General features: G+C 53.3%; 2 protein-coding genes across 5 annotated transcripts; one reads left to right on the top strand and one right to left on the bottom strand.

The window, feature by feature from the left end:
* The first annotated feature begins 440 nt into the window (after window positions 1–440).
* SIRT6 (sirtuin 6) lies at window positions 441–6,778 on the top strand. The gene is made up of 8 exons (XM_003213227.5): window positions 441–600; window positions 1,311–1,438; window positions 1,794–1,976; window positions 3,522–3,581; window positions 4,132–4,227; window positions 5,072–5,152; window positions 5,507–5,630; window positions 6,321–6,778. Exons 1-8 carry the CDS (start codon window positions 535–537, stop codon window positions 6,654–6,656), a joined length of 1,074 nt encoding a protein of 357 aa, XP_003213275.1. The 5' UTR covers window positions 441–534; the 3' UTR covers window positions 6,657–6,778.
* A 386-nt stretch (window positions 6,779–7,164) lies between these two features.
* CREB3L3 (cAMP responsive element binding protein 3 like 3) lies at window positions 7,165–11,586 on the bottom strand. 4 transcript variants are annotated; one of them, XM_010724942.4, is made up of 10 exons: window positions 11,403–11,586; window positions 10,186–10,313; window positions 9,825–10,080; window positions 9,481–9,596; window positions 8,969–9,151; window positions 8,782–8,888; window positions 8,621–8,689; window positions 8,422–8,506; window positions 7,978–8,074; window positions 7,165–7,899 (listed from the first exon to the last, which is right to left on the bottom strand). In XM_010724942.4, exons 1-10 carry the CDS (start codon window positions 11,545–11,547, stop codon window positions 7,553–7,555), a joined length of 1,533 nt encoding a protein of 510 aa, XP_010723244.2. In that variant the 5' UTR covers window positions 11,548–11,586; the 3' UTR covers window positions 7,165–7,552. The 4 variants fall into 4 exon arrangements, with proteins under 4 accessions (XP_010723244.2, XP_085067730.1, XP_010723246.2 ...); XM_085211604.1 differs by having other exon boundaries at window positions 8,969–9,097; window positions 11,403–11,584; XM_010724944.4 differs by having other exon boundaries at window positions 8,969–9,067; window positions 11,403–11,583.
* Between the last annotated feature and the right edge of the window lie 91 nt (window positions 11,587–11,677).

The following is an 11,677-nucleotide window of genomic DNA, read 5'->3' on the forward strand; positions in this document are numbered from 1 at the left end:
TGGCAACCCTGCCCAGTGAAGAGGGGTGGAACTTGATTATCTTTAAGGTCCTCTCCAAACCTAAGCCATTCTATTATTCTATGACCTGCCCCCCCCCCGGCCCTATTAGGCTGCAGGCAGTGTAGGACGTGGCTGAGACCAGCAGAGCTGACACCCCCTGCCTTTGTGGTACACCCACTTGCATGGCAGCTCTTTGCATGGCATCACTTGGCATTATACACCCTTGCCTGGCACCTCCTTGCCAGCACTCCTCCCTTCCAAGGGCTGTGTTTTATAGCGGATATATTGGCAGGGTGAGGGCAGACGTCCCTATTGCCAAATACAAAGATGGCGGCGAGGACTTCACTAAGCAGAAGTCTGCGCATGCGTACTGGGCTGCGGCCTACGCTAGGCAGGAGTTTGCACATGCGCCCTAGTGCTGAGGCCTAGTGTAGGCAGGGGTCTGCGCATGCGCCCTGATGCAGCGGCCTCCCCGCCCGCTTCCGCCCGTTCGCGGACCGATAACAATGAGCGCTCCGGTGGCCGGGCCGGGCCATGGCGGTGAATTACGCGGCCGGGCTCTCGCCCTACTCGGATAAGGGCAAGTGCGGCCTCCCCGAGGTGAGCACGGCGCGGCGGGGTCGCCTGGTATGGCCTGAATCCTGCGAGGTTTCCATAGCAACGGGGCTTTGTGCCCCCTGGGGACCCCCGGCACCGCGGGGTCTTTGGGTGCTCCGGTCCCGGCCTCGGAGCTCGCCGCCTCCATTCCCTTCTTCCTCCTGCTTTGTGTCCTGTTCTTCCCTTTGTGTTCCTCAGGGCCGGCCCTTTACCCTGGCAGGACCCTCCCCTCCCCCCTCCCCCCTCCCCCCCATCGCCCAGCAGACCATTTGTTTTGAAGGGAGCGAGGTGGGCACCGCTGAGTTCCTCCTGGAGTGACCCCATCCCTCTGCTCTCCCCCCATCCATGCTCATGAAACTTAAGAAAAGCTTTGGGCTGGAACCCCTGTCCCTAGAAGGCTGGGCCAAAGAACCATCCTATGGAAATGAATTTATGCTGTGCCAAAAATCAGAATGGGCCCATGACCCCATCCACCACTGTCCCCCATCCTGCTCGTTTTAACCCTTAATTTGTGTGGGGGTGGTATATATAGTGCTGTTTCCCTCATTACGTGTATTTGTCATTAAGCTATGTGAAATCTCCTTTCCCACATGGACTTTCCGTTGTGGATAAGACAGAAGTGTGGTTTGCTGGCTCTTTGTGCCTGCCAGGAGGCACGTAGGACCCATCTCTGCATATCTCCATTCACATGGGGATTTGTCTCTTCCACTCAGATTTTTGATCCACCAGAAGAGCTGGAGAGGAAGGTGTGTGAGCTGGCAGACTTGATAAGGAGTTCTTCCAATGTGGTGTTCCACACAGGAGCTGGCATCAGCACCGCCTCGGGGATTCCTGACTTCAGGTAAAGGCAGTAGGCAGCAGACAAAGGGGGTAGGGGGTGAACAGCACCTCATCCAAGTCTATCTTCCATCTAAACTGGGCTTCCTGCCAGTCATCCTTCCTGCAGGGATCATCCTGTCATGTCCTTTCCACTCTTGTCTTTTCCTGTATCCAGCTGAAACTACCCTTTCCATCTTGCACATTGGTTTGATGTTAAACCTAGAAGCCCTACGTGCATTTTGAACAAAAATATCCAGTAATATGTGGCCCTTGTTTAGCAGTGCCTTGCTTGCACTGATAGGGCTTGAGATGCATTTACAAGCATCGTAACAGAGCCTGAGATCTCAGTTATTGTTTCTTCTATCCCTTTGCTGCAGGGGGCCTAATGGTGTCTGGACTATGGAAGAGAAGGGGCTTTCCCCAAAATTTGACACCACCTTTGAGAACGCCAAGCCCTCCAAAACTCACATGGCACTTCTGGGGCTGCAGAGAGTTGGCATCCTGAAATTCCTGGTCAGCCAGAACGTGGATGGCCTTCATGTGCGCTCAGGATTCCCACGGTACTTCTTCTCCCGACCTGCCTCCAGGTTCTTTTTGTCTCTCCTAGATGCCAAAGCATGGCTGTTCTCCCTGCCTGATTAGCATGGCCTCGTGTGCAAACATCTGCAAACATCCCTGACAAAGTACACCAGCCAGTTCTCTCTTTACGTTGGGGATTGAGTTTCAGAGATAACTTAGAAGCTGTCTGCCCACTGACGTGGATGTGGATAAATTTATGAAACTGCCATAGTATCAAGGCAGAGGGAATGCTGCAGTAGGAATAGGAACTGATCTAACTTACTGGCTGCAGTCTCTGTTTTTTTTGCCAGCTGCAGTGGGATCAGGGCTCCTATGTAGAGGTGTTCCCTCTGTGAGGAGTTGTGACATGTGGAACCCAAGGGTAAGGGATCTCCCCTCTCTGCTTGGGTGGAGTCTGAAGTGTGTTTAGCAGTGTGGTAGCTATTTCCAAGTTGTCCTCAAAAGAACCTGCCTTTCTATGAGCACTTGTGGCGACATGCTCTTCTCCTTCAACAAACTTCAGCCTGTGATAAGAATCCATTTCTAATAGTTAAGACCAGCAGGTAATTATCTCATAATCCAAACTGTTTGGAGCTGCCTGGAAGAGAAAGAGAGAGCAGCTGAATTCAAGTAAGAAAATAGAGTGAAGGAAGTTAGAATGAGGAGCCTGACTGGGAACTGGGAGAAGATGCATTTCTCAAATGGCTTCAGCCTTTATGGTCTGAGCAGAGAGCTGCCTCAAGAGGGTATTTCCTATTATTAAAAGCCCTGAGTCCTGGTTCATGCTCCTGGCACTGCGTATGCCTTTTCAAACTAAAGAATCTTGGAAAAAGGAATAGGAATTAATCATCATGGCTCATCAGTGCTCCCTTCAGCCTGGTGCAACTGGCTCACATTCTTCTTCAGCATTTCTCTTCCACTCAAGTGGAGCATGTGCTTTAAAAAGTGCTGCTCAGCTGGGGCCAAAGCTGTTCAGTGTTGTGGATCGAGTCAGTCCTGGAGGAGATTTCCAGTCACTGTGAGGCTCATAGGAACGTGGGAAGAGTGTGGTTTTGCTTTCCACTAGCTTCTGCACTTTGAGTTTGGTGTTGAACTTGAGGGGAGTTTTGAACAAAAGGCCTGGCAAAGGGCTGGGACTCTGCAAGGACAAAGAGAAAAACACTGAGTGCTGAGAAAAGCAAAGATCCAGGTTGTTGTTAGGCACAAGAAAGATTTGAGACTGGGTCAGAATAGAAAAAGAACTGGTGCTGTAGAGGGAAGCATTTAAAATCAAGCCAGGATGTGCTCTCCTTCTCCTTGGTCCCAGTTGTGGCAAGCATAGCATAATGCTCTCATGGTGAAAGTGGAATGGGTGCAGAAGGCCTCTGCAAGGTCTGAACATGTGTCCTTTGGGTCTCCCCTGCCCCACAAGAGGGACAGCTCTTCCCAAACCACCCTGGAACAACGTTTCTTATGTTAAATGCAAAAGGAGGTCTCCATATGCCCTGCATGCAATGGCTCCTCTTAGTTCAGGGAGTCTCCATTCATCTCTGCCATTTCTCCCACAGGGACAAGTTGGCTGAGCTCCACGGGAACATGTTTGTGGAGGAGTGCATGAAATGTGGCAAGTACGTGGGTAGCAGCACATGGGGGCTTTGTTGTTGTCCTGGGGAACAGTGGAGGGCCTGAGCAGACCTGGGGCTGCCTGTCAGACGGGTGCAGAGTGCATGGAATCATGATCAGATCTGTCCCATCTGAATAAGCCCTGTCATACTGTGGGGAAATAAACATTTTGAGAAACCTCCGTTGCCTGGGAAATCCTCTGCTCATTGTGGCAAGTGGGGCTGCCTGCAAGAGAGGTAACAGATCGCATACTGGGCTTTGCATCCTGGGTGGTAGCAGACTTTAGTGGCCCTGGAGCTGATGTTCAAAGCTCCCTAAAAGAGAAATAGCTGTAAGCAATACCTGGGTAGAGATGTGGTTTGAAACTGATGAAGGACTGAGGTGCTCAGCTCATTGCACGTGGCTCTGAGCCATCACCTGCTTCCTTCACTCCCAGGTGTCTGTGATGTGAAATGTGCTGTGTTGTGGGGACATCTCACAGCTGTGCCACCTCCCTACGTGTGGCTGCTGTGAGTCACACTGGGCTCTGAATAGCACCATCTCTTGTGTGTGCAGGCAGTACGTGCGGGATGCTGTTGTGGGCAGCATGGGGCTGAAGCCAACAGGCAGGCTGTGCAGCGTCACCAAAGCACGAGGGCTACGAGCCTGCAGGTACGTCTGCTGGGGCAGCTGTGGGAGTAAAGGTGCTGGATGGGGCCTCCCAGGCTGCTGTGCAATGGAGAGGGGACAGCCGAGTACCTGGGAGGTAGGAGTGAATGAGTTTGATGTTCAGATTTTGTCTTGCAGGGCTGAGCCAGCAGTCCCTCAGGTTCAAGTGAATAAATAAGCAGCAGTGGCTGCACAGGACATCTTTAAATGCACAGAGAGGAGGCCAGTGCCCCAGCCTCTGAGGAGGTCCTAGCCAAGCAGCCTACTCTTGGGTGTCTTCCCATGCTGATCATTTGAACATGTCCTAGTGTTGGAGAGTGCCCTTCTATAGGGCTGCAGCTTTAGAGGTGGCCCTTCCCCTCCAACAGGATGCAGCCCTTGCACTTGATGCTGTAGATCTCCTGTAGGGAAGTGTGGGCACCATCCTCAGCTCTTCAGCTCTGTAGCTGGAGGGGCACTGATGCTATGTGACATCCAGACACACTCTGTGTACAGCAGAGTTTGAGCTGGAGAGTAGGGGAGCTCCAAGACATGGGACAGAACTGTGCTGATGCATCTCTGAAGTTGTGGAGGTAAAGATGCACACCAGCAATGAACAGAAACAGCAAGAGAGCAGCTTTGATGGCATCACAGCACCATCCACAAATGTCTCGTGCATTATGTGAATTATGTCTCTTCCCTTGCCTACCAGTGAGTCCCCACAGCTGCTCTGGGCTCTCTCCTGTACCTCAGCACTGGGCTGAGGAGGTGTGGCAGGGAGTCTGGGTGATGGAGCTGTTGCTTCTCTCCTAGCCATCTCTGCTGATCATTCCTGGCAGGGTAACCATGGTCCCTATGTGTCTTCTAGAGGGAAGTTAAGAGACACTATTCTGGACTGGGAAGATTCCCTGCCTGACCGTGACCTCACACTAGCAGATGAAGCCTGCAGGTACCATATTTGGAATTTTCAAGCCATCATGACTGCTGATTGCTGCAGCTTGCAGTGACCCAGGAGGGTGCCTGTGCCCTCTGCATTCTGCCAGTACCACAGCAAGCAGCCCTTGGGCTGACCCTGCATGAGTTTGTTCGTGCATAAGCACTTTGCAGACCTCAGGCAGTGTCCATAGGACAACAGTGCCTAGTTCTTTCCCAGGAAGTGGCCAAGGAAAAGTACTGCAAATTCTGGCCACAGCTTTGCTTCCCAGCTTGGAAGCTGCTAGAGTCCAGGCTGGAGCAGTCTGCAAGTGATCGTGGTTTTATTTTTTTTATTTTCTGTCTTGGATATTTTATCTCTTCCCTGCAGGAAAGCTGATCTCTCTGTTACACTGGGGACCTCTCTGCAGATCAAACCCAGTGGCAACCTCCCACTGATCACAAAGAAGAGAGGAGGGAAGCTGGTCATAGTCAACCTGCAAGCAACCAAGCATGTGAGTGAGAGCATCCTTGCTGCTCTACCCTGCTCTTTTCCCTTCACTTGTTTCAGCCCCATTACTTCTTCCCTGCACATTGTTCCCTCCTAAGCAGCCATATAGAAGTGGCTTATATTATTGGAGCATTTAAACTTGCAACTCCAATAAACACCTAGAAATGGAAGTATGTATTAAGAGCATGATAAAAACCAAGCACACAGCCCAGTTATGCTCTGATGAATTATGTCCAATTAAGTAACTGCACACACACAACCTGTGCCGTGGCACAAGGGAGTTTGGTTCATGTTTAGCCTTGGTTTTGGTGCCCTAATTATCAGGCATCTTTTGAATAATCAGAGATGGGTATATTCTGAGATTTGCTAGAGCTTTGTTGTTCCTGTCCCATTCTGACCTGGGCTTTGCATCCATGTCTGCTTTGCTGGGCTGTATTTAAAGGTGCAGACTGCCTGCTCACACCTGGATACAATCCCAGGAGCCTGCAGCATAGCCAGGGAGCAGTGTCAGGTTGGGTCACAGTCTCGGTATGTGTTCCTTTATAGAAGATGTCCCAGGGGCAGGAGACTTGGAGTCTGCGTGCAGCTGAGCCATTGCCCAGTTCCTGTCCCCAGGCACTCCCTGAGATCAGACATTTGTTCCTGTACATCATGTTTGTCCCTCTAATGTCACATTTGTCCTTGCTTACCCCAGGACAGACAGGCCGACCTGCGCATTCATGCTTACGTCGATGATGTCATGACAAAACTGATGAAGCACCTGGGACTGGAAGTCCCAGAGTGGACAGGGCCAGTGGTGGTGGAAAGTGCTGACTCTGCCAAGCCTGAACAGCTCTACACATTTAAGCCTGAGGTTCACGGGTTGCTCAAGGAAGAGCCCTTTTCCCAGCACAATGGAACAGCTGGGCAGTGCCCCGACCTTGGGACCACGCTGGTGGAGCACCATGATAGTCTGAAGCAGGAGTGTCCAAGTCTGGACACAGGACCACCATTGACAAAGAAGATGAAGGTAGAGCCTCTCCTCACCTGACCCAGACTGTTCCCTGTCTGACTAGACACTTGTCTGTGCCACTTTTCCTACCGACTTTTTATTTTTTACCTCCTTAAGCTTTGTCTCTTTTTTATGTAAGTATTAAATACACTTGAATCGTGTATGTCTGGGCAGCTGTACCTACCAGGGTGGGAAGAATGCCCCCTGCTCCATACAGTTCCTTATCTGTAAAGAGAGGGTTGCAGAGCCCAGCTGTGCTTCGCAGACTTCAGAGGGCTCAGGGATAAGAGTGCTCAGTGTTAGGTGGGTAATGTAATGCTGGGGGAGTGACACAACAGGATCAGGCAGCTGTTGCTGTCTCAGATAGAGCAGGGCTGGGTGGTGGTGGGATGCTGGTCCCTCTGCTGTGCCTGTATCTCCTTGGGCAGCCCTGAGCAGGATCTGGTCAAGTGCCCCAGCTCTGCTGTTACATTGTGAGCCTTGAACCCAACAGCCAAGGTGTCTTTGAAACCCTATGGATTACCCTGTATTAAACTAAGGCAGTTGATTCTTTTTTTTTTCTTTTTTCCAAAATACTTTTTATTTAGAGATGAAAATGAAGCCTGTTTGTTTTTTTTAAAAAAAGAGAACAAAACCACCAAGCTGCAATGTCAACATCCAGCCAGACCAGGCCTCCTCTGGTACCCCCATTCCCTTCTTGACCAAACCCATGCCTCTTCCCCAGCTCCTGCTGTATCCAGCAGGCAGGGGCAGCCCCTTCCTTTCCTCCTGGTAAGGCCAATAGGAACTAGTCTCCTCTTCCCAGTTCGCAGATAGAAGCAAAGCCAAGTTGGTCTCTAGCATCCGTCCATGCCTGGAGAGGGACCCCATGGGTCTGTCCTATAGGTGTTGGGGTGCTGAACCCTACTGTGTCCCCTGCAGTTCTTCGGTGCTGCTTAAAGCTCCTCAGCTGGCTCCAGCACTGTGGGCCTGCTGTGGTCAGTTTCTGTCCAAGCGAGTGACGTCAGGCTTTGGTGCAGTGCAGTGCTGTCCCCCAGTGCAGTGCCAGATTGGTCCCCATCGCTCTGGCTCAGCCCCTCTGAGGCAATTGGTGGTGTGCTGTTCTGGGTGGAAGCTTTATCGAGGTGTGGAGTGAAGGAGCTGCTACCAAAGGCTTTGTGCAGTGTCTCGGTTTCACCCTGGTGCTTTGACCACAGTGGCTCTGGGGGCTTCTCATCCCCAGCTCGGGGCTGTGCATAAGCCACACGGGAGGCAGCTATGTTATGCAGGGACCTGGAGAAAACTGAGCACGAAGGAGAGTCAGGGCTGGCAGCAGTGCCCTCTCTACAGCCCTGGTGTGGCCCCCCCCAACCCTCCTTACCTCGCACTGGTCCGAAGTCACCACCTGTCTCAGCCTTGCTATGGGCAAAAGGGCTGATGGAGGGGAAGACAATGAGTGCGAAGGAGAGCAGCAGGACCTGGGGACACAGGGGTGGTGTTACTGTGTGTGGTGCTTGAGGAAGACTATGCTCTGCAATATGGTTCCCAGCGAGGGGGCTGGTGGCAGAACCAGGGCTGCGTCCCTCCATTTCTCCCTGCTCACGTACCCTTGGCAGGACACCATCCATCCATTCTTTTTAACATACGTCCATCCCTTCTACCATCCATCCAACCCTGGAGCATCTATTCCTCCACATCAGCACACCCATCCCTCCAGCCACCCTTTCCAGCACATCTCCATTGATTTCTCACTCCCTTGAAGCAAGGAGCCCTGGAGGAGATTTGGGGCAGAGAATGGGGACAAGGAGCAGGGGGCTCCACGCACCGCAATGCAGGTTCCTGTCTGTGCTGCTTTGTTGCTCGACTGCACCACCAGGGCCTGCAGCTTCTTCAGCTGCTCCAGGAGAGACCTGGGGATAGAAAGAGTGCATGAGAACCCCAAGGTCTGGGATCCACCTCCCAGCAGAGTCTCAACCACCCCTTCACCTGCCCCTTTGTGCCTGGTCTGTTCTGGAGACACCTACGAGTTCTGCTTCTCTAGGTGCAGGACTTTCCTCTGCAGCTCCTGGTTTTGAGCCGTGCATGCTGACATCCTGGGGATCAGAGAGAGAGATGTGAGGTCTGAGGGGAGCCAAGCAATGTGCCTATCACCAACCAGCCTGAGGCAGGAGCTCAGTGGCCATACCGACTCTCCAGCCCGTCGATATATTCCTTCTTCTTCTTGCGACTCTCTTGAGCTGACTGCTTGTTTCTGATCTTCCTCCGGATCTTCTTCAGCACTCGCTCCTCATACTGCAGAACTGGGGGGTTAGGGCAGCCAGGACCCCAAGCACAGTGTCCACTTGTTCCATCTCAGGTACCACAGGACTTACCTTGGTGAGGGGCAGCTGCGTGGGCAGGGACACCCCCTCCTTTGCCAGCAGTTTCTTCTCATCCTCTGTCAGCACGAGCTCCTGGAACTGCCCCTGGCCCTGCGTCAGTAGGGAGTTGGGCACCTGTGGCTGCTGTGGGACCGTGGATGGGTGATGGTCCTGGGCTGCAGGCTCACCCCATGCCTGCCCCAAAGGACCACAGGTAGGGACAATGGTTCGAGGTTGAGGATGACATCCAGAAAGGGACGGGAACAAGACTGCGTGTGGTTCAGGAAGGGGAATAAGTGGGGGAGAGACGGAGGGATGAGGGCAGGAATGGTCCAGGAAGTGGTAGGGATAAGGAGGGAGGGAAGGGACAAAGGTCCAAGGAAAGAAAAAAGGATAGGGACAAGAAAGGATGAGAAAAAGTACAGGGATGGGGATGAGACCGTGCTTGAGGAATGAGGATGGCATCTAGGATTGGACAGGACTGGGCACAAGGAGGGCTGGGGAACATGGTAGTGAGGACTCACAGCATCAGAGCTGCCTGAGAGCAGCAGATCCTTGACAGTGAGGGTACAGGATGCAGGCGCAGGGACTGTCGACAGACCCCGGCCCTCCTCCAGGAAGAAGCCAGGATTCCACATATCTGGATGAGGGCCGGGTGAGGGCTGTCAGCTGCGTCGTGTCCTTGGCCCCCTGACATCCCACAGCTTCCCCTCTGTGCCCCATACCTCTCCATTCTTCCTGTATACCCAAACCTCCCATCCCACCTAGCTCCCTTAACTTCCCACACCACCCATCAGCTCCCCAGTGTCTCCTCATCCTCCCAGAGCTCCCAGCCTTGTCCTCCACCCAGTTTGTCCCCATGGCTCACCCAGGTCAATGGAGACGTCAGGGTGGGGGCCTCCAGTGCCCCCAGGGTGTGTCAGAACCTGGCAGGAGTTGGTAAAGGCGTATGGGGCCTCGCTGAGCCCTCCGTCACAGCACCCGGGGGGGCTGTCAAGTTGATCAGAGGGGGGGTCCTCAGAGCCTCCACTGTCACTGACACCTGGGGACCAGCTGGGCGAGTCTGATATCGAGTCTCCAGAGCCCAGAATGGAGCTAAGGAAGTCCTCGCCATCCTGGGCACGCTGTGGGGATATACGGATGCCTGTCACCATCGGTGCTGGGCTCCTGTAGGAGCTGCCTGTGCCACAGGACAGCACTGCATGGTGTTCATGTAAAGCGGGGCTCACCCCATCCTCGTGCCAGGTGCCTGGAGATGTCGTCCCCAGCTCCACACCACGGAGGATTCCATCCTGGCGATCAAAGAGGAGATCCAGCAGGTCGATGCTGTCGAGGCCACCCACAGTGGAGGCCATGGCTGCAAGGAGACGAGGTCAGACCCCATCCCAACGATTGTCCCTGTGCCTCTCCCCCAAGTTTCATAGCTCTGGGGACACCCTGAAGCACTGGGCAGCTTGGTGAGAGGGAGCAAGGAGCACAGAGACGTGTGTGGCACCACAAGGATGTGCATCTACACACGTGTGTGCATGTGTGCAAACGCGTGTGCGATCATGTAGATGCACGCATAGGTGGGTGGATGCGTGGCCATGCTGACACGTGTGTGCAGGGATATGACCATGCAATCTGTATGTGCACACGTGCACCCACGTGTGAGACGTGGGTATGAACACGCACAGAGGTGTGCTCACATGCTGCAATACACCTGGCCAAGCCCTACGTGCCTGCATGCAGGAGGGAGAGCACACATATGGTCTGCACACACACACACACACAGAGTCAGGAACATGGCAGTGTCCCACCCTCTGCTCGCTTCCAGCAGCTGTAACTCCTAAATCCTCCATTTTCCCCCAGCAGCAGGGGCTCCCCACGGGCACCCAGCCATCCCAACCCTACCAGGAGGAGCACCTAGACCTGAGCCTCAGCTCATTTCTCCTGTCTGGTCCTGTCTGGCATATGTGAGCGCTGGGAAGATCAGGTTAATCATTTAGTGTGCCAAATGGAGGAAAGGAGGCTGCTGCCACTGGCCAGCCCCAAAAAGGGGCCCCAGTGCTACTCCAATCCCAAAATCTGGACTCCAAAAAAAACAATAATCGGCCAACTGACCAGCAAAATCAAGGAAGTGACCAAAAAAACAGATCAAACAGCCAAGCTGTTGGCCAACTGACAAACTGATTGACCAAAGTACCAACCCACTGACCAACTGACCACTCACCTAACCTCCTACCCAACCCACCCAGCCCACCACCCAACCAATATCCCACTCTGAGGAGCACTGACTCAAGGCTTTTTCAAGCTGGGTTTGAGGTTGGCTGTCATTAATGTCACATTTGACAGCTAGCCTTGGGAAAAGGGGGAAATTACACCCTATTCTCTCCCCGTGGTCCTTCCAGTGACATCAGCAGCCCCATTGCTGACAGCATGGCTTTGTTGAGGATCCAGGACGTACCTGCGTGAGATCCCAGCTCCAGTGGGAAGCCCTCAGATCCGTCCTGGCCTCTGAACTCCTTCGGTGTGCGGGACACAGAGCCTGGCCACCTCCTCCTCTGCGATGCCCTGACCCGAGTGGCAAAGTTTAAACTCCAACAGCACATAAATAGTGTCCAAGATTGCAAAATTGCCTGTGTCCTGATAGGGGCCGGTGATGGCAAAGGGAAGGCCCACGGTGCTCCGTAACTTATTAGCCAAATGTTTTTGTCCTCCTCTGCCGAGCGGGGCAGGAGG

This window comes from Meleagris gallopavo, chromosome 30 (assembly GCF_905368555.1).
Source record: "Meleagris gallopavo chromosome 30, MGAL_WU_HG_1.1, whole genome shotgun sequence".
NCBI classification, from domain to species: Eukaryota; Metazoa; Chordata; class Aves; order Galliformes; family Phasianidae; genus Meleagris; species Meleagris gallopavo.